This window comes from Cavia porcellus, unplaced genomic scaffold (genome assembly GCF_034190915.1).
Source record: "Cavia porcellus strain 051 isolate PalLab524CR breed Dunkin Hartley unplaced genomic scaffold, mCavPor4.1 scaffold_25, whole genome shotgun sequence".
NCBI classification, from domain to species: domain Eukaryota; kingdom Metazoa; phylum Chordata; class Mammalia; order Rodentia; family Caviidae; genus Cavia; species Cavia porcellus.
The window spans coordinates 46,673,050-46,698,891 of NW_026947508.1; the positions used below are offsets into that span (position 1 = coordinate 46,673,050).

The following is a 25,842-nucleotide window of genomic DNA, read 5'->3' on the forward strand; positions in this document are numbered from 1 at the left end:
CACTTCCTCATTGTTCCCTCTCCTATATTTAATCATTACCCATCTCCAAAATGGAACATTAGAATATTAAACTTCAAGTCTGTACAGTACAGTTTGTTCAGCAGTAAAAGAATGAAATGTAAAAAGTAATACATCTCATTTTTTGTTTTTATTAATAGTACTGATAATTTTCTATGAAGCAAAATACAAAACTTCTAAGTCATTAGCTTATTTTAATTCATCACTTTAGGTGGCTGTAATTTTATTTTATAAATGAGGAAGCAGGCTCATGCCTGTAATTCCAGCATTCTGGGAGGCTGAGGCAAAAGAACTCCAAGTTTCAAACTCACCTAGGCAATATAGCAAGACTCTGTTTCAAACAAAATTTTTTCCCAAAATATTTTTAAAGGGGAATGCCTAGTATAACCACAAAATGAAAGAAAGAAACCCAGATATACATTACTCCATGAGCATTGCTCACTCTACCTATGGATCTAGTGTCCTAAAAGATACCATGTACACGTCAAAGAATTTTGTCAGTCTACCACATGAAATCCCTAATGCTCACTATGGATTGTGCTATCTTCCTATCAAGACTAACTCATTTACACACACAGTACTTACACATTCTGAAGACTGTCTAGTCCTTATAGACTGATCGCCCTGTTGCTGGGCGGACCCGGCCACCTGCTGGGCATTTACAAGATTTCGGACCAGCTGAGCTGCTAAAAAAAGACATCATCAAGAAATCAAGAGAAAGTAACAAGAAATGACAACTGATAAACTCTGTAAGTACAATGGTCTGAAATTTCTCCAAAATCTTATATACTTTAGAGTTTTAAATTAGGGCTATAAGCCAGGCATGGTAGTGCATGCTTGCAGTCCCAGCACTTGGGAGGCTAAAGCAGGAAGGTTTCTGTGAGTTTGAGGCCAGCGTGGGCTACAAAATGAGTTGAGGGCTAGTCTGAACTGAATAGTGAGATGCTATCCCAAAAAGAAAGGGAAAGGGAAATGGAAAAGGAAAGGGAAAGGGAATAATAATGAACTTTTAAAGCCATTTTTCAATTCTGCAGCTCAATTTGTCATCCCCCCTCCTTAGGTTTGACTGTGACTTTTTTTTCCAGTCTTGGGTCCCATGCACTCTAGGTAAGCACTCTTTTATCACTGAGCTATATTCCCAGCCTGTATCAATTTGAACACTATGCCAGGGCTCGGGATGCAGCTCTGCAGAACAATGAGTACCTAGCATTTCAAAAGGTCCTAAGTTTGGTCCTCAGCATTGGTACCTATTATGATATTAACATATAAGACTTTACTTTCATCAGAAACTATATGGGGCATTTTCTGTTTACCTGCCACACTGCTATTCCTCTGACGGGCCAGCTTGACCTCTGGGCACTCCCTCCGTACATGTCCTGCATCTCCACATATAAAACACCTGAGGTCTCTGGGGTCTCTAACATCTCGAGTGTCATGGGTATCCCGGGAGTCATTCTCTTCTTCATTCCCTTCTTTCTCTTCTTCACTGTCTTTCTTCTTTAATCTAAAACATAAACTACTGATACCAATAATGTGGGGCTAGGTATTTGTAAACTGGCCTTACTAAACCACAGAACAAATTATAAACTACCCACAGTAAAGGGACCAACATGCTCATTTGTTTAATCCATCTGTTTGAAGACAAGGGAACATACTTTTTTATGGTACACCTACTCATATGTCAAAGGCTAGAGATTGTATTACTTTTATAATTATTGCATTAAAAACTTTAACATACAATTTTAAGTCTGTAAGAATCCTTAGAGATTGGTATTTATTATATTCACTTTAAAGAAAATAAGGCTCAGAGAATATAGCCATCTGTCCTAAATTTAACAATCAATAAATAACAGTGACAGAAATTTGAAACTTTGGGCAGGGGATACAGCTCAGTGGCACAAGTACCTGTCTGGCAAGCACAAGGTCCCGAGTTCCATTCCTGGTACCCCCGCCCAAAAAAGTGAGAAATTTGAAACTTTTTCTACCTAAAAATTTCCAGTTTGTTGTATTATGGTAGAGTTGATATAAAATGTTCCTGGCCCATCAATATTACCTATGTGGCTATACCTTAATCTTAATGATTATATAGCTGTATCTCACCTTGAGCCAACCTCACCTCATGGCTTTGCTCAATAAACACCCTTGACAAGTGGGGTTAAGTAAACCACTTTCCAGGCCCTGTCTGTCTCTCTGACAGAAGCTTTCTCCTAATAAATTCTTCCTACTCTTAAAAAAAAAAAAAAATTACCTGGCCCATTCTAAACATAGAATATAGAACCTGAGAATGTTGAGTGTAGATATGTTTTGAGGATATATACTAATTAAATTACATAATATTTACATATACCTCACAGCATATATTTTAAGAATTTAACTAACTGTATTTTAATTCTTGGTTTGCATGACCATGAGATCCTCAGCAAAATCTCCATGTAGTAGTCCTTTTTATCTTGGCTGTTAACATAGTTTAAAATTTAAGTCGGGCGTCATAGCTCATGCCTGTAATCTCAGCACTCAGGAGGTTGAGGCATGAAGATTGTTGTGAGTTCGAGACCAGTCTAGGCTACAAAGTGAGCTCAAAACCAGCCTGAACTGCATAGAGAAACCCTGTCTCAAAGAGACAAAAAAAAGTATATATATATTCATACACAGTAAATATCAATAAATGCTTCAATTAAAAAAATTGAATGAATTAATGAACAAATGCTCAATACATCATTATGCCACAAATAAATCTAAATACTATTACAAAGTTCTGATAAATTAACATTTACCTAAGGTTCAGTGTAAACCCCTAAACCGTCTCAATACATTTTTGAACACAACAATAATCACCAATTGGCCTATTAATTTTCCATGTATTGTTGAGATTTAGTCATTTGCCAACCTTTTCCTTTTAGGACAGTCTTTCATGTAATGGCCTATTTTTCCACAAACACGGCAACAACGATCATTAGGCGCCAATTCTCCATCTGTTAATACTCTTGAGTCAAAGAAGTACTCCTATGGAGAAAATAGGGTTTTAATAGAAAAAAATCACTATGAAACTTTTGGATCCATATGAAAAGGAGATCAAAATAAAAGTTTTTTTAAACAAAAGATAATAAAGGTCAATAAATACATCACTATAATGAAACTGTGTTATGAAAATAAGATTCAAAATCATCACCACCACCAGTTAATACTACATACTTTACATCCATATTACACTATAAAGAGATGCTACACATGAATGAGAAAAGTCTCAAAAAAGTAGATATTATTTTCATCTTCACTTTATAGATGACAGAGCTACAGTTCAGAGATCAAGTCACTTGCTCATATTAAAAAAAGTTAGCTACGTCTCAGATCAAAAATTTAGAACCAAGTCTGTTGCGACTACAAAGTTCATACTGTCTGCTATACTAGTCTATTTCTGGAAAGAAATTATTCTCTGTACAACAAACAGAACTTCAAGTAAGTAAAGCAATTCTCAATTTCAAATGTAATTTGATTTAAAAACAATTATTAAAGAACATGTATCATTTATTATATAAAGTGAAGTAAACCAAAAGAGAAAATAGAGAATTAAAAAGTAAATACTTTTACCAAGTTTTAAAATCAGGCCCCTTTTTGGCTCTCATGGCTCAGTTTTGCCCTGTCACAAATTGCTAGTCCTAATGTACTCACACTACTTCTAAAAGACAAAAGAACATGAATGCTTAATTGTCTACAAAGCTTTCTAAAATCAAAGATAAAAATAAGAGACACACCCAACACAATGGCTATAATTTAAAAAGACCAATAACAAGCACTGGTAAGTGCAGAAAAACTGGAATGCACATGTATTGCTGATGGTAATGTAAAATAGCACAACTACTTAGAAAACAGTTCAACAGTTCTTCAAAAATATTAAACATAAATTCATCAAAACGATGCAGCCACTTCACTGTTAGGTATATACAAACAAGTGAAAACAGAATCACAAAAAAATTCACAAAAGCATTACTCATAATTGCCAAAAAATGTAATCAAAATGTCCAAATGTCAAAACTGATGAATAAATAAAATACATAATATGTTATACAACAGAATATTATTTGGCCATAAAAAGAAATGAAGTCAATTAAGGCACGGTGGGGTATGTTTGGAATCTAAGCACTGAGGAGGCTAAGGCAGAAGGATCATGAGTTTGAAGCCAACCTAGGCTACATAACAAGTTCAAGGCTAGTTTGAACCAAATAGTGAGCCCCCCTCTCAAAACAAAATAAATAGCAAAATGAAATACTGATATATACTGTAATACGGATGAACATTAAAAATATTATGCTAAGTCAAGGTAGGCAATTCCAAGACTAGATCATTATATAAACTCCATTTATATGAAATATCTGGAATATGAAAATCTATGAAGACAAAAACCTAATCGTGGTTTGAGAAGAAGAAAAAAGATGGACCACTAATGAGAGCAAGGTTTCTTTCAGAGAAAAAAAAAAATGTTCTAAAATTAAACTGTGGTGATGCTTGCAAAATCCTAACTATAGTGAACAGCAGCACTAAGTTGTGTATTATGTAAATTACATCTCAGTAATGCTGGTTATAAAACAAAGACAAGAAACTAAAATCTCCAAGAAACTTTTCTGTCATAACAAAATACTATCATCAATAGTTGTAACTATTCTATTCCTAAAAAATTTCTTAAATCCACATTTTTCTATCCTGCCATTGCAGAATGACTTAGAATTGAGATTAGCAAACTTCAGATGACATGGTAAAACTTAAGACCAAAAGTCAAGACAGAAAGCAAATTTCCACAAAATCTTTTGTTGAAGAAATTATGTCAATAGTAATAATTAAATGTATTTTTTAGGAAGGGTTTTGCTATGTAGTTCAAGCTGTCCTTAAATTCACTACGTAGCCCAGGGTGGCCTTGGAACTTCTGGTGATTCTCCTGCCTCAGCCTTCCATGTGTTGGGATTCCAGGCATGTACCACCACGTCTGGCAAAAAGTAGTTTTTATAAATTTACTAATAAGAATAGAACACTCTTTTGGAAGACAACAGTTCACTTAATTAAGATTCAAAGTGTTACCTATCATTAAAATAGATGGCCAATGTTAATCTATTGATACCAATTTACAAGCCAGGCATTATGGTACACACCTGCAATCCTAGCACTCTGGAGGCTGAGGCAGGCAGATGACCATAACTTCAGGTCTGACCTGGGCTAGAGAGTGAGTTCAACATCAGCCTGAGTACAAAGTGAGACCTTGTCTCAAAAAACCAATAACAAATTTAAAAAACCACAGCTAGAAACAAAAGCAAAAAATTATATTTTATATATTTCATCTTTGAAAATGTTTCTAACAGATAAAGAGGTTGACGATTTAGGAAAAATAACAAAAGGATCTAGAGTATATCTGAAAGGACTAGTCTTCAATAATGGACACGATTCAAGCAGATTTTTAGATCTGGCAAAAACTGAAGGAATACTTTTCCAACACTCCTTTCTCAGAGGAAAATCATCTACTAAGATTAAGAAACGCAGAGGTCAAAGATAGGATAAAGCAGAGGATTTACTAAAGTTGACATAAAATAAATAAATTTCAAATAACACTTTATAGAACTGGAAAGAGCAACAGGTAATAAAAGAAATATAGCAAAACTGTCAAACAGCACTGAAAGTCCAGTTGAAGTTGGTAAATATTAATTTTAATATAATTAATATTATGTTACATCATATAATATTAAGCTATTATAATATTAACTTATAAGTTTTTTTTGGAGGGGGGGTCTTTTTCATTTTTATCGGTACCGGGGATCGAACTCATGACTGCCTGCTTGCAAGGCAGGCGCTTATGCTGCTGAGCTAAATCCCCAGTCCCTTAACTTGTAAGTTAATATAATATTGTACCATATAGTACAATATTAAGCTATTATATATTATTGTACTATACAGTACAATACTAGGTTATACTATGTACTTCAAACTGCCTAGCTTCACGACTTTTTCCATTTTGTTCATCTACCAAAGTACATACTGATAGTGGACTGCTGAATTCATGTAAGGATAAACACATCAAAGTACAAAAGAAAGTGTGAATAAATAATTTAATATAAACCTTTTGGGAGGCCAAGGCAAGACTGTGAGTCTAAGACTAGCCTGGGATACATATAGAGTTGCAAGCCAGCCTAGGCTATATAAAATCCCTTTCTCAAAATTGTTATCATTGTCATCATCATCATCATCATCATCATGACTATCTTCTTCTTCTTCTTCTTCTTCTTTTTGTTCTTGTTCTTCTTCTTCTTAGAGAATAGGCATAGAATCTAAGTCAAGTGAAACAAGCAAATGGAAGACTGATGGATAAGGAGAAAAAAGCTCTACACTATGTACTGGAGGACCTAATGACGTAAAGAATAAAGTGGGAGTATTTAAATGAACTACAAAAAGTAAATATGACATGTATTTTGTTTATCTTAGTCTGTGTAAATTTATCCTGTATGCTGTTACAATCTCAATACCTACCAGTGAAATAAAAGCATGATGTAGTGAAATAAAAACATCAAAGTCAACATACATGGATATTTTCTACTATATGACACTAAGATAATGAAGACAATTTAAATGTCCAACAAAGGAAAATAATTAAACTAGTACAACACAGCTATGGAATACTATATATTGACTCAGAATAAAATTTATGTAAAAAATGATTAATCTTTTTATGCCTATAGTGTTATATTTTTGGAATGCAAATAACAGAACATAATAAATTTCTTTTCAAATTTTTTTCCTTAAATTGCAGGTAAAACATATGGATTTTGGGGCTGGGGACTTAGCTCAGTGGCATAAGCGCCTGCTTTGCAAGTGCATGGTTGTGAATTCGATCCCCGGTACCAATAAAAAATAAAATAAAAAATAAAAAAAATATATGGATTTTATGCAAAAATTTTAAACACTGCTATCTTTGGCATAAATGTGTTAACACACTGAAGGCCACTTTCTGGTAGGTCTCTTATACCAAAAGAATAATCAAAACAAAAAAATTTGGTATCTATGTACAATTGAACACTACTTATATTGAATTATTAAAGGGTTACTGACATTTTATATTCATAAACAAAAATTAGCACATCTCTGATTAGTATTCTATTAAAAAGTCTCACTGTGTACATTACTGGGTTCCTACTGAACCTATACCTACCAATAGTTGCAAATCTCACAATTTCAGATGAAACAAGACTTAAAAGGTTCATTACATCTATGTCAATTAATATACTATTAAAATGCTAGGTTTTTCTTTCTTTAGGCATCATCCTCTTTCATAATTTGTGAGTTGTTTCAAATTTTCCTTTTATTTTATTTCTCTCCATTAAAATTATTATCACTCCCTTAGAGGCTAGACAAACAAAATATCTGAGACTGTGCTCCAAAGGGAAAAAATATACAGAGTTCTGCTGTTTTTACCCCACCTGAAGAAAGAAGAGTCCTGAAACCAGATTAAATTTAAAGACATTCATTATGTGATAGTAAACACATGGTTGTTTATGTTTCTCTTAACATTTTTTACCAGTTTCTTGCTCTAAAACTAAGATTTCCTTCAGTCTTCTAACCAATAAAAATCAAGCAAAAAACATAGTGAGACTAAGAAAAATGTGTGACACTGGGCAACCCAACTCAGACAATAGGAAATCATATGGCTCCATGCAATTTAATTCAGTATACTGAATTTACATGTAAATTAGAGCAAAAGTCACAGCAGACCAACCACTTCCTTGGTTTTGTGTTCTCAGTATGTAAACAAAAATTCTATAGATGAAAGACAGGAAGGAAAATGTCAAAATCAAAATTCAACTATACTGGGGGCTGGAGATTTAGCTCAGCGGCATAAGTGCCTGCCTTGCAAGCAGGCAGTCGTGAGTTTGATCCCCGGTACCGATAAAAAGAAAAAAGACACACACACACACACACACACACACACACACACAAATCAACTATACTGAGTTTATTAATCCCATTGTTTGGTATATAAAAAAATGAATGTGACATTGTGTTAGGTATTGCAGATATAAAGAGGGACCATAGATACTGCTTTCACGGAGTTTATAACTTACTAGGAGAAACAGGATTTAACAAGCACGTTAAAAAATTTTAAAAATATGCCTCTTATTATGTACTATAATAAGCATTGGAAGAAAAACTCATAGGAAGCAGTGACTACCTCTTTCCCTATTCTAAGACCAACCTGGAAACAGGGTTAGGTTTCTTGTAGGAGAAAAGATTAAACATAAAAAATAGCAAACTTACAGCTTCTCTGCCAATGAGTGGATAAAAAGGGGTGCCAAAAAGTTTCCTTCCATTGATAAATGCCTTCATGATGAAATTGGTCACTAATGAAGAAAAAAGGACACAATAAAGATGCAGATATTAATGTGTCAAAGCTTTAAAAGCAGAGAATCTCTCTTTAAAACTTACTTTTTCTAGAAACTCCAGCACCAAGGTTATGATTCAAATCAAAAGGGTCTAAAAAAGAAATATTTTTAAATTACAAACTATATTCACTGTACCAAAAAGATATCCATAACTTAAGTCTAATACTATACAGAACTAGGTAATATCAGACTATTCAAGTCAGTAAATTATTCTTTAAAATTTACTTAGTAAGGGATGAAAACTGATAAACATCAAGACAAAGAATCTTTCAAGTAAGTCCTGGCATTGGGAATTTAGCTTAACAGCACAAACACCTGTCTGGCAAGTATAAAGTCATGAGTTCAATCCCCAGTACAAAAAAAAAGAAAACAAAAGAATCTTTCAAGTCCTAATAGTTTTCCTCTCAATTTCCTTAGCCAAAGTTTTCTTTTGTTCTTGAATTAATATTAGCATAAATGGTTATTACCTTCAATTGCAATGCATTTAGATGTCCACTGCTTTTCAAAAGTTGTCAATAGCTTTTTCTGACGAATGCTAATTACATACTCCTTGAAATCAAACTCTTCAGTATAGAAGCGAAGTAGTCCCAACCAAAGTTCTCCTAATGACTCTGTGTTCTTTCCAAGTGAAGGTAAACGCTTTTTCTAGTTAGGAAATACAGAGGAAGGGAGAGGAGTGGAGGTTAGGAAAAGAAAAAGGAGAAGAGAAGCGTTTATATTAGCCAAAATAAGGACAGCAAACCCAAGTAAAATTATCAAATCAAATTATGCAAATGCTAACAACATATCAGTAAGCGTTTTGTAACATAAACACTATGAAAAAATTACCAGTTCTTCTGTTTTATCAAAGAAGAAAGCATTCCATCCATCAACCATTCTTTGTGGAATCTGTTTTCCATCAAAGATCTGCATTTTAAAAAAAATTACTTTTATTATCAGATCTCAAGTTATCCACATACCCAAAGGCCTACAGATCCTCAAATCAGTTTACAATTTAATTATAGAAGGCATACTGAAGTATCTTCCCAAAAGGAACAAGTCAGAATGCTATTTTTGATTATTCTACTATTTAAGTAACTAAATGAAATGTAATTAAGCCAGAGCCGTGAAAGGATATTTTAAAAGCATCATACTCTTCAAATATACATCTGATATCATGTGATCATCTATTTGGGCTATCAAACATAAACAGACCAAATTTAATGAAAGTAAACCATAGAAAACACTGATGTGTTATGTACCCAAAGGAAATCAAGCAGCAGAACTGTTTGTTTTGGGACCGAGAACCTTTACTCAGTTATCTGTAACAAATAATGCTTAAAAGTAGTTGGACACAGATTTTGTTAAATGTGAAATTAAGTAGCTTTCCATGGTATCTTCATGAAAATTATAAATATTTTTAATTACAATGCTAAAGAAAGCAGTTCAATAAAATAGGAAGGTAAGGTATGATAGATTCAGTGCCAGGAGACTTCACTTCTAGTCTCAGACCTGTGGAACAGTACACTGGGGCAAGATAAGAATTCCACAAATCATTAGCTTTGCAAGTGAAAATTAAAGATTACATCACTTAGGTTAGTAGTTTATGAATTTTATTTTACTTTTAAGCTACAGAACTCTTTCCTAAAATGGAATCTTCTTGAAAGCTCAATAAATGTAAACAAAAGCAGAGGTACTTGTAACAGAAGACTGAAGAAAATATGGCACTTTTCTTTACCTCACGTTTCACTACCATCTCTATCCCCAACACACACACGCACAGAAGACAATGAATTCTAAAATAAACCAGAAGACAGTTTAAAACTATCAGATACAGTGGGGCACAGTGGCACAGGTCTGTAATCCTCAGAATACAGGAAGATCATGGGATGTGGGGGGCCAGCTTGGGGTACAGTGAATTCAAGGACAGCTAAACTAAAGAGCTAGACAGTCTCAAAAAAACAATAATAAAACCACTAGATAAGCCAATCCTTACTCAAAACCCTTTCCATTCCTACATAAACAGAGCTCATTATAATGGACAACATTCCAAGGATTGCCTCACATAAGCAGACCATGGTAGACCTTTTGAAGGTACACCTTTCCAATACTAATAATGCTGTTAGTGATTATGGTTACAATTTTAAAAATTCCAATCTAACAATGGTGGTACATGCCTATATTCCTAGCACTCAGGAGGCTGAGGAAGGTAGATCCCTGAGAATCTGACGCCAGTCTGGGCTACATAGTGAGTTCAAGGCCAACCTGAACTACATAATGAGCTCCTCTCAAAAAAAAAAAAAATCATAGTAACAGTAACATAACAAAAACCACCCACCACAAATGAGTACCTACTTCAGTACCTAATACACTGAAAAGTACTCAGTGTCGTGTTTCATACACCAACAATGAAATAGTATTATCATTATTACATTTTTAACTAATGCTGAAACTCAAGACTCATGCAGATTAGGAAGCTTCTTGAAGGCCATAATGTAAGAATTAGGATTCTTTTTTTTTTTGTCCTTTTCTATCCGTACCAGGGATCGAACTCACGACTGCCTGCTTGCAAGGCAGGCACTTATGCCAACTGAGCTAAATCCCCAGCCCTCAGAATTAGGATTCTAACTAGTACTCTAACTCCAAATATCATGCCTTGTTCTTTCCAATACACCATGAACACAAAATCTATGACCTATTTTCATTAAAAACACTATCATGGCAAAGTGACAAATGAAAGTATCAGAACAATCATGCATAAGATCTCCAAATTTACAGACCAAACAACAATTAAAAAAATAAGACTGATGTTAGTTTTAGCAGGCATAATTAATTCATAGTAAAGCTTAAATATCCTATAGCAAAGAACTTTATTTTCTAAAAAAAAAAATCACCACAAACCAGGCTTAACTAAGAAAACAAAAGAGCACCAGACCCAAGATGGGGGTCAGCAGGAGGTTGATGAAGAAGTTTAAACGGATCTGCAAATGTAGTGAAAGTTTCTGTAACATCTAGGCTGATGAAGCTAATTTACTGACTTGGTAAGAGCTTATGTTCTTGACAACCCTTTTAGAAGGGGCCTTCAAAATCAAAATCAGCTTTCCAGTAGAGTACCCATTCAAACCACCAGACCACATTAAAAACAAGAATCTGTCACCCAAAAAAATAAATGAAGTTTTTCAAAAAAACCAAGAATCTATCACCCAAACATTGATGAAAAAGGACCAGTTATATATGCCAGTAGTTAGTGTTGATAACTGAAACCCAGCAACCAAGCTTGACCAAGTAATCCAGTCCCTCACAGTACTGGTGAATGACCCGCATCCTGAGCACCCACTCAGGTAGAACTAGCTGAATAATACTCCAAGGATCATAAAACACTGTGTAAGAATTCTGAAGAGTTTACAAAGAAATAATTTGGAAAAGTGACCTGTGGACTAAAATCTCCACAAATGATTCCAGCAAGTGTGAGCAGATCCCCTGCAAAGCAAGACCCTGCGGAAAAGTGACACATTTGCTGTGGCAGTTACTAATTTTCTATAGTTTCCTTAGCCAAAAATGATCTAGTAACCTAAAGAAAGGATTAAATATACTTTTTCATATATTCTCATTCTGAAAAAAAAGGAACAAAAATTATTGATATAACAAACAAGAGGGGATATCTTTGCATATCTCATCAACATTTAAAAAACAAAGTAGGACCGGGCATGGTGGCTCACACCTGTTGTCCCAGCACTCGGGAGGCTGAGGTGGGAGGATCACTGAGAGTTCGAGACCAACCTGGGCTACAAAGTTAGCTCAAGGTCAGCCTGAACTGCATATTGAGACCCCATCTCAAAAAAGATAAAAACAGGCTGGGGCTTTAGCTCAGTGGCATAAGGACCTGCCTTGCAAGCACGTGGTCATCAGTTCGATCTCTGGTACCAATAACCAAAAAAAAAAAAGTAGGGATTTTTTTTTTTTGGGGGAGGAGCAAAGATGGCGGATAGATAACAGCAGGCCACAGAGGCTCCCTGAGATAGTCAACTTAGAATTCAACATAATATAGTGTGGGAGTCCTGAGAGGAGGGAGATGAATTCTCTTGTCCCAAGAAGAAACTAAGGTGAGAAGAACCGATCAAACACACAGTCCCGGTGCTAATACTGGAACAGCTGAAGGTTCAGTGCTCCCATTGCAGCGCCTAAATCCAAGTGGCAGGGACATAGCAAGCAATCCAAAATTCCACCACTTCGATTCACAGTCACACTGATTGACGAGCTGAACAGAGAGCTGAGCTAGCAGGGAATCTTCATCAACCTCTGGTGAGTGACGGGAATAAAATCATTCCACGGACTTCCGGGAGAACATGGCGGACAGATAACAGCAACTACCGGAGGCTCTCTGAAAGACTCGGCTCAGAAGCCAGGAATGGTGCGGACTAAGGAGACATAAGCAGGTGGAGCTATGCTCTGCTGACTCAGGAATGAACTGGGCTGAGAGAAACCAACTTGGAATGCAGTCCTGGTGCTAAAACAGGAACAGAAAAGCCTCGGTGTGGAGGCTGGACCCCGCGCCATTGTAAGCCGCGATTTGGGTTTCCTGCCGCGCGGCGGCTGGCTGCCTCTACATCAGCACGGCAAGGAGAGAGACGCGCAGAAGCTCTGAGAACGGCAATCTGCGAACAGCAGGGAGGCGTGCACTGACTTGTGGTGAGGTGAGTGAGAGAAACTGACACTCTACCACAGTTTGACTCCAGCAGAGGACTTTCTGGGCCTGAGCAGTCCTGCGGGAGCAGGACGCGGTGGCGACTCCAGCCACACATCCCCCTCTCGGACGGGATTGGTGAAAAGCGCCTAGCCTGCGTGATGCTGCCAGCGGACCTGGTAGGCTGTCCCAACCCAGATCCCAGAGCCTGACGGTGGCTGGGAGGGGAGACGCGGAGGCTGCCTGGTCCGTAACTCCCTGGTGCGCAGCGGTGAGCGGGAACACCTAACTGGCGCAATTCGATCAGGCTGTGGCTGACTGGGAGAGAAGCTGGGCCTCTTATATAAGCTTGCATATATAAGGAACAGAGAAGAAGAGGCAGCATGGAAAGAGGCAGCAACAAGAAAGGCTCCTCGGCCCCCAATTCTGAGAAACAGGCAATAGCAGACACCACACCAATACACATAAGGCACCATATAGAGAGCCTCATAGACCAATTCAGGAATGAAGTTATCAACGACCTGAAGCTAGAAGTAAGCAGAATAGTTAGAGAAATGCTAAGTACCACCCAAGAAAAAACAGGTGGTGGAATGGAAGAACAGAAAAAAAGGGGAGAATTGTTTGATGGAGAAAACAGAGAAAGCATAGAATACGTGAAGCAGGTTCAAAGGGACTACCAAGATACTAAGAAGTCTATCGAAGACTGGCATAACAGCTTGAAAGAAACTAAGGACAGACTATCTGAACTGGAGGGCAGACTTGTAATATGGGAGAATGAAATGAAAAACTTCTTTAAAATAACAAAGAAACAAACAGCAATAATACAAAGACAAGAAGATGATAAGAGGATCCATAACTTGAGGATTAAGAACATAAAAGAAGAAGTAGGGACACAAACAAGTGAACTACAAAAGCTACTCACAGAAATAATCCAGGAGAATTTTCCTAATTTAGCAAAAGGTAAAGATACTCAGATGTATGAGGCATACAGGACCCCAGCTACCTACAACCCAAACAGAGCAACACCCAGGCATATAATAATAAAAATTCCAGAAATTCAATACAAGAACAGAATATTAAAAGCTGTAAGAGACAAGAAACAGACCACTTACAAGGGAACACCCATCAGAATTACAGCAGATTTCTCTGCACAAACCATCAAATCACGAAGAGCGTGGGGGGAAATAATTCAAGCTTTGAAAGATAATAATCTCCAGCCAAGATTGAGATATCCTGCACAACTGTCCCTGGAAATTGATGGAAAAACAAGGTGCTTCCAGGATAAAGAGGAACTGGGGGAATTTGCAACCACCAATTCAACTCTACAGAAAGTATTGCAGGATATTCTAAAAAAAGAAAAATACAAAGAACCCAGAAATAGTGGCGGGGAGGCCACAACGAATGGAGCAGAGAACAAAATGAAGAAGACAAACTGACAGCTACTGACAGAAAAAGAGCTCAATAGAAATGAGGCAGAGAAGATTGGATGATAGGAACAGCTATTTTGGAGAAAATGACATCTTAATAGGTAATACTGATTTAGTATCATCTTGTTTTGAAGTCTCATCTAGCTTTTGTCCTGTCTCCAATGGTCTAAATAGGCTGTATCTTCTTGGATTTTATTATGTACGATAGTATAAGCAAAAACCTTTTAAAGACAAGGAGATTATACAGAAACCATTGTTCATTTGCTGTTAGTCGATTCTAAATACTCTGTAATGCTGTTATTCTCTTGAATGGTTTTACATTGTTTTGATATACTTAATGCTACAGTATACGAAGTTGTACTAAAGGATTTCAAAGAAAGAGACAATATGGTAACTACTTTTAGGTCAGGGTTATCTGGTGGTGAAACACTATTCTGCTTAAATGGTTATGTTTTGATCTGCACTGTTTTGTTGTTATGCCCTCTTTTATCTCAATCTCCACTCCATTATTTACTTTTTTATCTTTATCCTTTTAATTAAAGGAAAAAAATAGCAGGATATATTATAGTAATCCACTTTGACTTTTCATTACCTTGATTTAAAGCCCTGTATTACTCTCACCATCTGGTTTTTAACTGATGTTCCCCTATTCTGTTTTGATGGATAGTATCAGGTTCGAAAGTTTAGGCATCAGCTGTGAAGATAATGAGATTCATTATGACGCCCATTCTTGTTGACTTTTGTCTACTTTTGAAGACCTACAATGTCTCCAATGTTTTGGTCTTGTCGGTTTTATTCTTTACTGTTTTGTTCAATTGTATTATAACTAACGATATAGGCAATTCTATTAGAGATAGCGGGAGGCATTATGGTAACCATTGTTGATCACCTTGTATTATGTTTTTACATTATCTATTATGTCCACCCTTTTGACTTGACCGATTCTGTTCTGTTATGGCACATTTGGTCTTACTCTCTTCCAAAAAAGTAATAAGAACCGTGGGAGCAATGAAACCCAAAATGTGTAATAGTCATGGTACAAAAGAGAGGAAAAGAAAGTGCTCCAAACTATATAACTGCATGTATATTTAAGTGTATAAGATAGAAAATGATATCACAGAGTTTTATTGGATCAATGAACAGAACTGTTTGCAGTATCATTGATGGAATGTCCACTTTACAAGCTTTAATTTTGTGACTTGAACAATTATTTCTAAGATGACAATATGTAATCCATTAACTAGTGATTTCCTACTGTTCATTTTTTTTCTGTAAATCTGTATAACTTGTACCCTTTCCCTGCTTTTTTTTTCTTTTCTCCTTAAATAAAATTTAAAAAAAAAAAAAAGAAATTAACAAGTGGGCCATTGTGACTTCTCACAGTAGCCCACTCTGTGTCCTTGATTTTTGCTTTTATACTTTCCTTTCTTTGTTTAGCCCAAGTTTACTCTACAGAGCCAGTTGCCTTCACCCCTCACTTTTGGCACCATTAAAAAAAAAAAAAACTTAAAAAAAAAAAAAAAATCATTCCACACAGAAGGGGCTCCAACAGAGGACATTCTGGGCCCGGGCAGGACTGGCAGGAACAAGGAGCAACAGTGACTTCAGTTGGCTGTTTCCTTACCAAACAGGATTGGTGGAGTGAGCCTGGCCTGGGTCACATGATCTGGCTGAGACCCAATAGGTTATCTGAAATCAATTCTCTATGGCAGTGGTGCACACTAACACTCTGAAGCCTCAGCAGGTTGATTGACCCAGAGGGGCGGGCCTAGCATACGCTGCCCCTGTTTGCAACTCACTGGCACACTGCAGAGGGAAGGGGCTTCAGAAGAACTGTAACCAACAAAGAAAGAAACTGGGGCCTCCTGGAAGAAACAAAAAGATGGGAAGAGAAAGCAACAACAAAAAGTCCCCAGGTCCCAATCCTGAGAACACTGACCCACGACAGGTAAATACAAAGGAGAATAAGAACAGCAAACTTGCAATATCAGACACGGCACCTATGGACATAAAGAGATCTTTGGGACCTCATAGACGAGTTGAAAAGTGAAATATTTAGTCAAGTAAAGCAAGACATAAGAAGATTAATAAAAGAGATACTAAGCACCCCTCAAGCAGACACAAAAGGAAGAAGGGAGGAACTCAAAGAAGAGAACCATTAAATGAAGAATACAAATAAAATATAGAATACATGAAGCAGATTCAAAGAGATTACCAGGAAATTAAAAACTCCATGGAAAGATGGCAAATCAGCTTGAAAGAAACAAAGGATAGATTACCCAAACTGGAAAGAAACTAAGGATAGATTATCCAAACTGGAGGACAGCTTTGCAATGTGGGATTGTGAAAGGAAACACTTTTTTAAAATAACAAGGAAACAAGCAGTAACAATACAAAAGCTAGAAGACGACAAGAGGATCTATAACTTGAGAATAAAGAATGTGAATGAAGAAGCAGGGGTACAAACAAAGGAACTACAAAGGCTATTCACAGAAATAATTAAGGAAAACTTCTCAAACATAAGAAAAGGAAATGATATTCTGAAGTATGAACTCCAGCCATCTACAACCAAAACGGAAACACACCCAGGCATATAATAATCAAGATCCCAGAAATTCAATATAAGAACAGAATATTAAAAGCTGTTAAGAGACAAGAAACAGATAACCTATAAAGGAAGGTCCATCAGAATCATGGCAGACTTCTCAACACAAACCATCAAGTCAAGAAGAGCCTGGAGTAAAATATTCCAAGCCCTGAAAGAAAATAACCTCCAACCCAGATTGATATACCATGCTGAACTGTCTCTAGAAATTAATGGAGAAACAAGATGCTTCCAAGACAAAGAAGAACTTTGGAAATTCACGACCACCAATCCAACTCTACAGAGAATACTGCAGGGAATTCTAGAAGAGAGAAAAGTACTAGGATTCCAGGAGCAGTGGCAGAGAAGCTTCAATAAATGGAGCAGAAAAAAGAATGAAGAAGATAAGCAGACAACTGACGGCAAATAAAGAGCATAACAGAAATGAGGCAGAGAAGGTTGGTTATAATCTCTAATATAGATGGCCTCGATACACTAAATTTTAAAAAAAGAACCACACGTGGAGTAGATCAGGAGGCAGGGTCCACCGAGATGCTATTTATAGGAAATATAATGAATACAAGAAAGAGTACATGGACTGAAAATCAAATATGAGAAAACAATGCTCTATGTGACAGAGAACCAGAGAGTAATAGGGGCAACTAGACCAGTATTTGTGAATAGGTTGGAAAGACAGGCTTTAATAGGTAAAGGAATACAATTAGAGATCAATCCAGGAGAGAGAAGGTTTAGAACCACTTAGGTAAATAGCAGGTTGTCCCCCATCCCCCATTTAAAACCAAGGGTCTTGGTCAGACCCAAAAATGCACAGTGTAACCTGGGGAAGTGAAAGGGGAGGGAGAGTCTTAAAAAAGATGGCAGAAGATATTGTTAATAGTGTATCAGGATTTAAAACCCACATTACTCACACCACTCTGCTTGATAGATTTTATTTTGTCCCAGTTTGTCTATTTGCATTAGATCTGAGGGCACAGACAACTATCCCAAAAACATCAGGATACAGCATAGTAATCATCTTTAATTTCCTATTAATTTAATCTGGAGCCCTATATGGCTTATATTGTTTTATCATGACTGATCTTCGTTAAATCTGGAATAGAGCCTGGAGTCTGGTTTTTTTGATTCCTGTTTGGTATTGACAGGTGTTATTCAAACATCTGTCTGATATGATTGATAGTATCAAATCTGAGAGTATAGGCAACTACATTGAAGATGACAAGACTCACTACAATACACATTCTGGTTTGATAACTGCCTGCTTTGGAAGTTTTATACTACAAAGTTGTGTTTTTATTAATACTATTATGTACTGATATATTCAATTATACTATGTCTGATGATATGGCCAATTCTATTAAAGATAACGAGATAACACATTCATAGGTAAGAACTTTCAATATTTCAAGATGCCAATTCTTCAATGCAATTCCAATCAAAACCCCATCAAGTTATTTTTAAATGATTCTAAAGTTTACATAGAAAGGCTGACGATCCAGAATAGCCAACAAAATGCTGAAGAATCAGAACAAAAATAAAAATCCAAATTCAAGACTTACAAAGCTTGAACCAAGTGTGATGATACACTCCTGTAATTTCAGCATTCTGGGAGGATGAGGCAGAAGGATTTCAGATTCAAGTCTGGCCTGGCAATTTAGCAACTCAGTGAAGATCTATCTCAAAATAAAAAATGGCTAGGCTATAACTCAGTGCAAAGGCCCTGGGGAACCCCAGTAGTGCCAGAAAAAGAAAACAAAAAAAGAGAAAGAAAAAAAAGAAGAATAAATAGATCAAGGGACCCAAATGCAGAGTTCAGAGAGATTAATGGCAATGTCTTTTACTGTATTTTTGCTTTAAACATTCACCATCTATTTTGATCATACTGAAGAAAAATACAAGGTTCCACATCATTGGCCATTGCAGAAATGCAAATTAAAACAACAATGAACTGAGTGCACACCTGTAGGGGGAGTGTGTGCGCATCAGCACCAAAGGTAGGACCACCTCTGAGTTTCAGGTCAGCCTACACAGTGAGTTCAAAACCAGCACAGACTAAATGATGAGATCCTATCTCAATAAATCAGTGAGTGAGTCAATGAAATGTCATCACACCCCCAACAGAAGGGCCAAAATTCAAAACACTAACAACACTAAATGCTGATGAGAATGTGGGACAATAGGAAATTTTAATGCACTGCTAATGGAAATGAATATTATAATTCCACTTTGAGATAGACTGTGATAAATCTGTTTTTTGGGTTTTTTGTTTTTTGTTTTTGTTTATGAAACAGGATCTTGTTGTGACTCACTGGTATTAAACTCATTGTGTAGCCCAAGCTAGCCCCTGAACTCATGGTGGTTAATTTTCCTGCCTCAGCCTCTGAGTGCTGGTATTACAGATATGCATCAAGCACACCTGTCTATGAAGGGATTGTAAATTCGTATTACTGAGCACTATAATCTGAATATGGTGGTCCCACTGAGAGGTACTGTGAACCTTTTGGGAGATGGAGCCTTATGGGAAGCCCTTAGCTTAGTGGTAGCAGATACTTGAAGGGAGTATGAGGCATCTGTCTCTGAGTCATAGCTGACGAAGTAATAAGCAGTTTGCTCTACCACACAGCCACCATGAAATGCTGCCCTCACCAAAAGCACAAAGAAATAGGGCCACTTGATTTGGAACATACAGAAAAGCCAAAATAAACTATGTTCCTTTAAAAGTTAACTGCTTTATATATTTCATTACACAAAAATGAATCTAATACACTACACATGAGTGAAAGAAGCCAATTTGAAAAGGCGGCATGCTATATGACATTCTAAAAAGAAAACCTTACACAGATACTAAATAGATCACTGCTTTCCAGCAGTTAGTACGGAGGAAACTAACTACCAAGAGCACAGATTTGTGTTATTTGTTTTGGGATTGTTTGTAGTGGGATTGAATCTAGAACCTCGATATAAGCTATATATCTGACATTTATTGGTTTTTTATTTCAAGAAGGGGGGGTCTTACTAAATGACTAAATTCCCAGATTAACCTCAATCTTGAGGTCAGATTCTCCTGCCTCAGCCTTTTAGATTGTTGGGATTATAGTCATGTGCCACCATTCCCAGCTAAGATCCACAGAACATTTTTAAAGTAGGAAAAATATTCTGTATATTACAATGTTGGTACATCATTATATATTTGTTCAAACCCATATATATGTAACACCAAGAGTGAACCTCAAGGTAAACAATGAACTCTGGTGTAAGTTTACCAACTGTAACAATGTAACTGTAACAATGTACCTCTTTGCATAGGTAAAAGAGAAGGCTATGCAAATATGGAGGCCAGGGTTATATGAGACATCCCTGTGCACTTCTTTCAATTTTGCTGTGACCTAAAAATTGCTCTCAAATAGTAAAGACTTTAAATATACATACATACACATCATTCAACACAGATTTAACCAGGAAATCTTTCCAGCAAAGAATTATTTTTTAAAAATTTTTAAAGAAGGAAAGAAATGTTAAATCATCATCCTTTAGAACTTCGTAAAACTTAGTAGAACCATTCTGACATCTACCATATGACTTGTTATTTTACAGTTTTCTTCTCTGCCATGACTACCAAAGTTTAAGTGCAATCAGAATACATGGTTTTCCAAACAAATTCAATGCTTCTCTTCTACCTCAAAATGGTCACCCTTCTAAGAAATCAGAACTGGATCATCTCTAATGCCAACAAATCCACTTTATGCCGAGAATCAGAAGGAACAAATGGATGATTAACTGTTTTATACCTATTTTAGAGAGGCCACACAAAGTTACTGTATCATCCATGCTGAGTAAATCTGAGGATAATCTGTTTCTGTCAGTGTACACACTCTTATGCTTAATGCAAGTAACATGACTTTGGAAGAGATGAGGGAAAATTTCATTGAGTTTGTTCTTAAGCAAAGTTTACAAGGTTGAACAAAAGCTACACAGGAATAAATTAAACTTCATTATCAAACAGGAGAAAGGAAAAAAGGCTAGAGAAAATAAATTTATATAATTGTACCTAAGAGACATGTATGTTTACTTTTTTTTTTGTCTTTTTCCTTTTTATTGGTACCAGGGATCGAACTTACGACTGCCTCCTTGCAACGCAGGCACTTATGCTGCTGCACTAAATGCCCAGCCCCAAGTATATGTTTATGCTGGCTATAAAAACTCCATTATCATTTGCACATAAGGCTGAAATTCAAAACGTCTGCAAAACATATTCAATGGTTCAATTCAAATTACATTCTTTTAATAGTCTATATTATCTCATAATACAGTTTTCAAAAAGATTATAGCATTAATGGAAAGAGAAAATATAATCCACCAATGATGAAAAAGAATCCTTAATGAGCTCTCTTCTTTGAATGCATTGTTTTCACAAAAATGTCTTCACAGTTTTCTAAATACCTACCTCTTGTAGAACTGGAATAACAGGCGGCTTTCTCTGCTGCAGAAAGTACAGCACCATAAGAATATATGCATACGAAGATAAACTGCCCCTGGAAGCATCTCCAATATCACAACGCTTAAAAATAAATAAATTAATTAATGAAATGGTTGAAAATAAAACTTCAGCATATCAATTGCTATAAGGTATCATTTTTTAATGCACTGAAATGACCAGTATGCAAATGGCTGATAAATTATTATGAAGGGCATGGGAAAACAATCATTTTCACAAATCACAACAGAGAATATAATTTACTATAAACTCTTATGAAGAGTATTTTGGTAATATCAAAATTACAAAGCATATTTCCTTTCACCTACCAATTATGTTTTAAGAACTTATCTTACAAAAATACCAAAAAGTGTGTGGAAAGATTAATTAAGTTTTTATAGCAGTATGGTTATAACAGTAAAACACCAGAAATTAGGTTTATCAGTGAAGCACAGGTTAAAAAAAAAAACTCAAGAATTATTCACACAAAAGAATTGTGTGCATCCATTAAAAAAAAAAAAAGATCAAGGTCTTAGTACAGTAATATGAAATAAATTACAAGATCTGCTAAGTGCAAACAAAACCAGCAAAGTATTGAACAACATTTTCAGTGTGTTTACATCTTAATAAAAAGGAGGTAGGAAATGTATGCATTTTTACACTATCAATTTTCTAGAAGAACACAAAAAACTTTTAACGTGGGTTGACTCTAGTAAGAACTGACAAGCTAAAAGGGTAAGAAAGGGAGAATTTCCCACTTTCTCTTTATACCTGTTGAACTCTGAACTACAAAAAAATACACTGGTTATTTGAAAGTACTTTAATTGAAAACAAAAAGACATCTCAGACACTTCTCCCTGTAAGAAGTTAATTACATCTGTACAACTAAAAAAATGATTTCTGTAATGTGAATCACTGGGTTTCATTACCAAACTTTCATGTAGTTACAGGAAAACCACCATGCTGGAGTTAACTCTGTTGGGTGACTCTAGAAAAGTAGCTATATCAAATGTTATATGAGAGCCAGGTGTGGTGGCTCACGCCTGTAATCCCAGCACTCAGGAGGCTGAGGCGGGAGGATCGTTGCGAGTTCGAGACCAGCCCAGGCTACAAAGTGAGCTCAAGGCCAGCCTGAACTGCATAGCGAGACCCCATCTCAAAAAAAAAAAAAAAAGTGTTATATGTAGTATATACCTACATGCTTTTCTAAACCTGCTTAAAAAGATACATAGGAATATCTTTTTTAAATATTCTTTCCTATTCAAAAATATGAGCTTCATGAAATGAAAACCTGACCAAGTAACTTCTCTACTAAAATACCTCTAAATTTCATAAAATCATCCATTTCCCTAAAGTGGGCATTAATCAAACTAGCAAACAGAGATCCCTCATACAGTTTACACATTCAGCAAAGGAACAAGAAAACAATGTTATACATATAAATGTTTAACAGAAATATAACATTTTATTTATATTGTTGTTTTCTTGAATAGAATAGTTTATCATTAAGCCCAAATATCAAATTTTAACTCAGAGGTTCTTATTTAACATATATGCCAACTCTGAATCATGCCTAGGTTAGAAAATCACAGTCCTAAGAAATTTTTCTACCGAGAAATTTAGTCATGAGTGTATAAGAAATCTAGTCTCAAATGTACAGACTAGAACACACACAGGAAAAAGGCTAGCACCTTATCCTAATAGACACAAATTCAGCCTATCTAATAGTCTTATTTCAAAAGTTCAGGTACAACTGGGGAGGATAAGCATGATCACTGGAGCCTAGGAGTTCAAGGCCAGCCACACAGCAAGACGATAAGTAAAAGACAATATTTATCATAGGCCTAATGTTAATGTTTCACTTTAACAAAGCAGATCATTAACTTTTTATAAATACCTTAGCAAACACTTTCATAGTATATCCCAAGTACTGTACTCTAGGATCAATAGCTGCATAAGTAGCTAACATTCTTGTATTATGTTGAGCCTGAAAAAACAATTACATATTTGAAAGCATTTCGTATTTCTTACTTAATCCTTCAAATCAAATAAAAACATGTAATACATGCTAAACAGAACATATGTAACTTTAAATTCTAAAATATTTAATAAGTCAAACAAAAATAATTTTGAAGTTGAAAGCAACAGCAAGTTCATTGGTGAAATATTTTTTCCTCATATTGTACTTCCATATTGGAAATTCTTAAACATACAAGTACTGTATAACCAAAATCTATAAACTTTTAAGATCATAGTATAAGGTTGAAGCAGGAGGATCATTCTAAGTTTGGGAGCAGCCTGAGCTACAGAGTGAGCTCAAGGCCAGTCTGAACTGCATAGTGAGACCTTGTCTTAAAAAGGCAAAATGCTAGTATAATGTCAGGCGTGGTGGCTCATGCCTATAATACTAGTGCTTGGGACACTGAAGCAGGAGAATTGCTATGAGTGAGATCACCCTGGACTATAAATAGTGAGTTCAAGGCCAGTCTGAACTGCATAATGAGATCCCTATCTCAAAAAAACTAAGAAAGAAAAAAGAAAAAAAAGCTAGCCGATACCTGGCCTACAAAGAGAAACTTACCAATGTATTATATAAACTGATATCACCTTCTAATCCACTTCGCCTGTGTTCAAATTTTACAATAGGCACTTTGGCAGTAGTAATAGGCAAAATGTTTCTTAAACCTGATTTAAAAGCAAAAACAGAATCATTAGAAAAATTAGGTTACATAATTTTCATAATGCTAGAAAGTAATTTGTTTTAATACTACAATTTAAAAATTTATACCTGGGTGTCGTTTAAGAATTTTCGCCAAATTTTCAATTATTTCCTTACAATTTAACTTCTAAAAAAAAAAATAATAATAAATTAAAGTTTGACTCAATCTGGCTTGTGCAAATTCTACTATACCATAGGCATTTAATACTGGTATTCAAAACTTCAAGCTATACTGTGCTATGTAAACTTGTTACTCAATGCAAGTGGTTCACAAACCCACGACATCAGTACAATTTGGAAACTTAATAGAAATGTAAACTCTCAGACCCTTCATCGGACCATAATACACATTTTAACAAGATCCTAAGGCAATTCACATGTATATTCAACTTTGAGAAACACAAAAATAGGATAATACAGTGGTGGTTTTTTTTTTTTTTTTTTTTTGTCTTTTTCATTTTTTTTATCGGTACCGGGGATCGAACTCATGACCGCCTGCTTGCAAGGCAGGTGCTTATGCCGCTGAGCTAAACCCCCAGCCCCTGATAATACAGTTTTTAATACATCAAAAACTAGACAAGGGTTTCGTGAGGACGAAATACTATAATGATTAAGAATATAGGCTCTGACTTTAGACAAACCTGAAATCAAATTTTGAACTAAATACTGAGGATATATATGATTCGTAACCCTTTTTAGCATCACAATAATGTTCTATGAGTTCCTGCCCTACAGTTACTGGAAGGATTACACAAAACATGTTCATGAAGTATTCAGCAGCAACTCTGACATAAAATGAGTATTTGAAATCTATGAGCTATTTATTATTATGTTGATAAGGAAAAAAATAATCGTCCTCTTTACCAGGCCAACGATTTCCTTAAAGAAATTTTTATCTTTGCAATTCAAATGTTATTTTTTAAATAACAGAAATGGTACAATACTGCTAACTAAAATACAAGTAACACACAGGATAAAGGCATTATGATTGTGTTGAGCTTAGTATCAATCTCAACAGTTATCATAAAACCACGATCCCCAACATTCTCATCTTAGCTATCAGAAAATGGCAGCCAATTGCCTCTTTACCTGGGAATTTTAACAGAATCATTAGATACTAATTGATGCACCATACAATGAACAAAAGATGTAATTTTTTCTCTGATCCAAAGATGCAATTATAATACATTTCTAAAAAAAAATTCTCAAGTTTCAATAATGACTCATATAGAATAAAACATTCTATTCTTTTTCATTGTTTTAACTTTCTATTGTGATTGGCACAGATTATATGTAATACAAATGCTTAGTAATTAGAAGTATGACTATAAAATTTTACATAGACAATAACTGTAGCTTCAATGTGGGTAAAAACTATTTACTAGTTCCTCAATTCTTGCTCTTCAAAATGGAGGGCAGTCTCTTTGAAAGTAGTTGTCAGTTAAGAAAAACAAAACATTTGCAACTTTATAATTTCTTAATAAAACAAAAATAAGTAAACATCAGAATCAACTTCTTTTCAGAA

At 35.6% G+C, this 25,842-nt stretch overlaps 1 protein-coding gene across 8 annotated transcripts in view; it reads right to left on the reverse strand.

Moving 5' to 3' along the window:
* Tut4 (terminal uridylyl transferase 4) overlaps positions 1 to 25,842 on the reverse strand; it is a 136,874-nt gene that overhangs the window by 11,592 nt on the left and 99,440 nt on the right. For 3 of the 8 annotated variants that reach the window (XM_063235168.1, XM_063235173.1, XM_063235169.1), the window contains exons 17-27: positions 24,387 to 24,444; positions 24,180 to 24,283; positions 23,496 to 23,585; positions 21,569 to 21,682; positions 9,261 to 9,338; positions 8,900 to 9,077; positions 8,476 to 8,523; positions 8,308 to 8,390; positions 2,906 to 3,021; positions 1,332 to 1,537; positions 604 to 704 (exon numbers count right to left, since the gene is read on the reverse strand). In XM_063235168.1, the coding sequence (XP_063091238.1) occupies positions 604 to 704; positions 1,332 to 1,537; positions 2,906 to 3,021; positions 8,308 to 8,390; positions 8,476 to 8,523; positions 8,900 to 9,077; positions 9,261 to 9,338; positions 21,569 to 21,682; positions 23,496 to 23,585; positions 24,180 to 24,283; positions 24,387 to 24,444 (1,176 nt within the window). The remainder of the gene's footprint in view (positions 1 to 603; positions 705 to 1,331; positions 1,538 to 2,905; positions 3,022 to 8,307; positions 8,391 to 8,475; positions 8,524 to 8,899; positions 9,078 to 9,260; positions 9,339 to 21,568; positions 21,683 to 23,495; positions 23,586 to 24,179; positions 24,284 to 24,386; positions 24,445 to 25,842) is intronic. The other 5 variants (XM_063235172.1, XM_063235176.1, XM_063235170.1 and 2 more) reach the window with 3 other exon arrangements.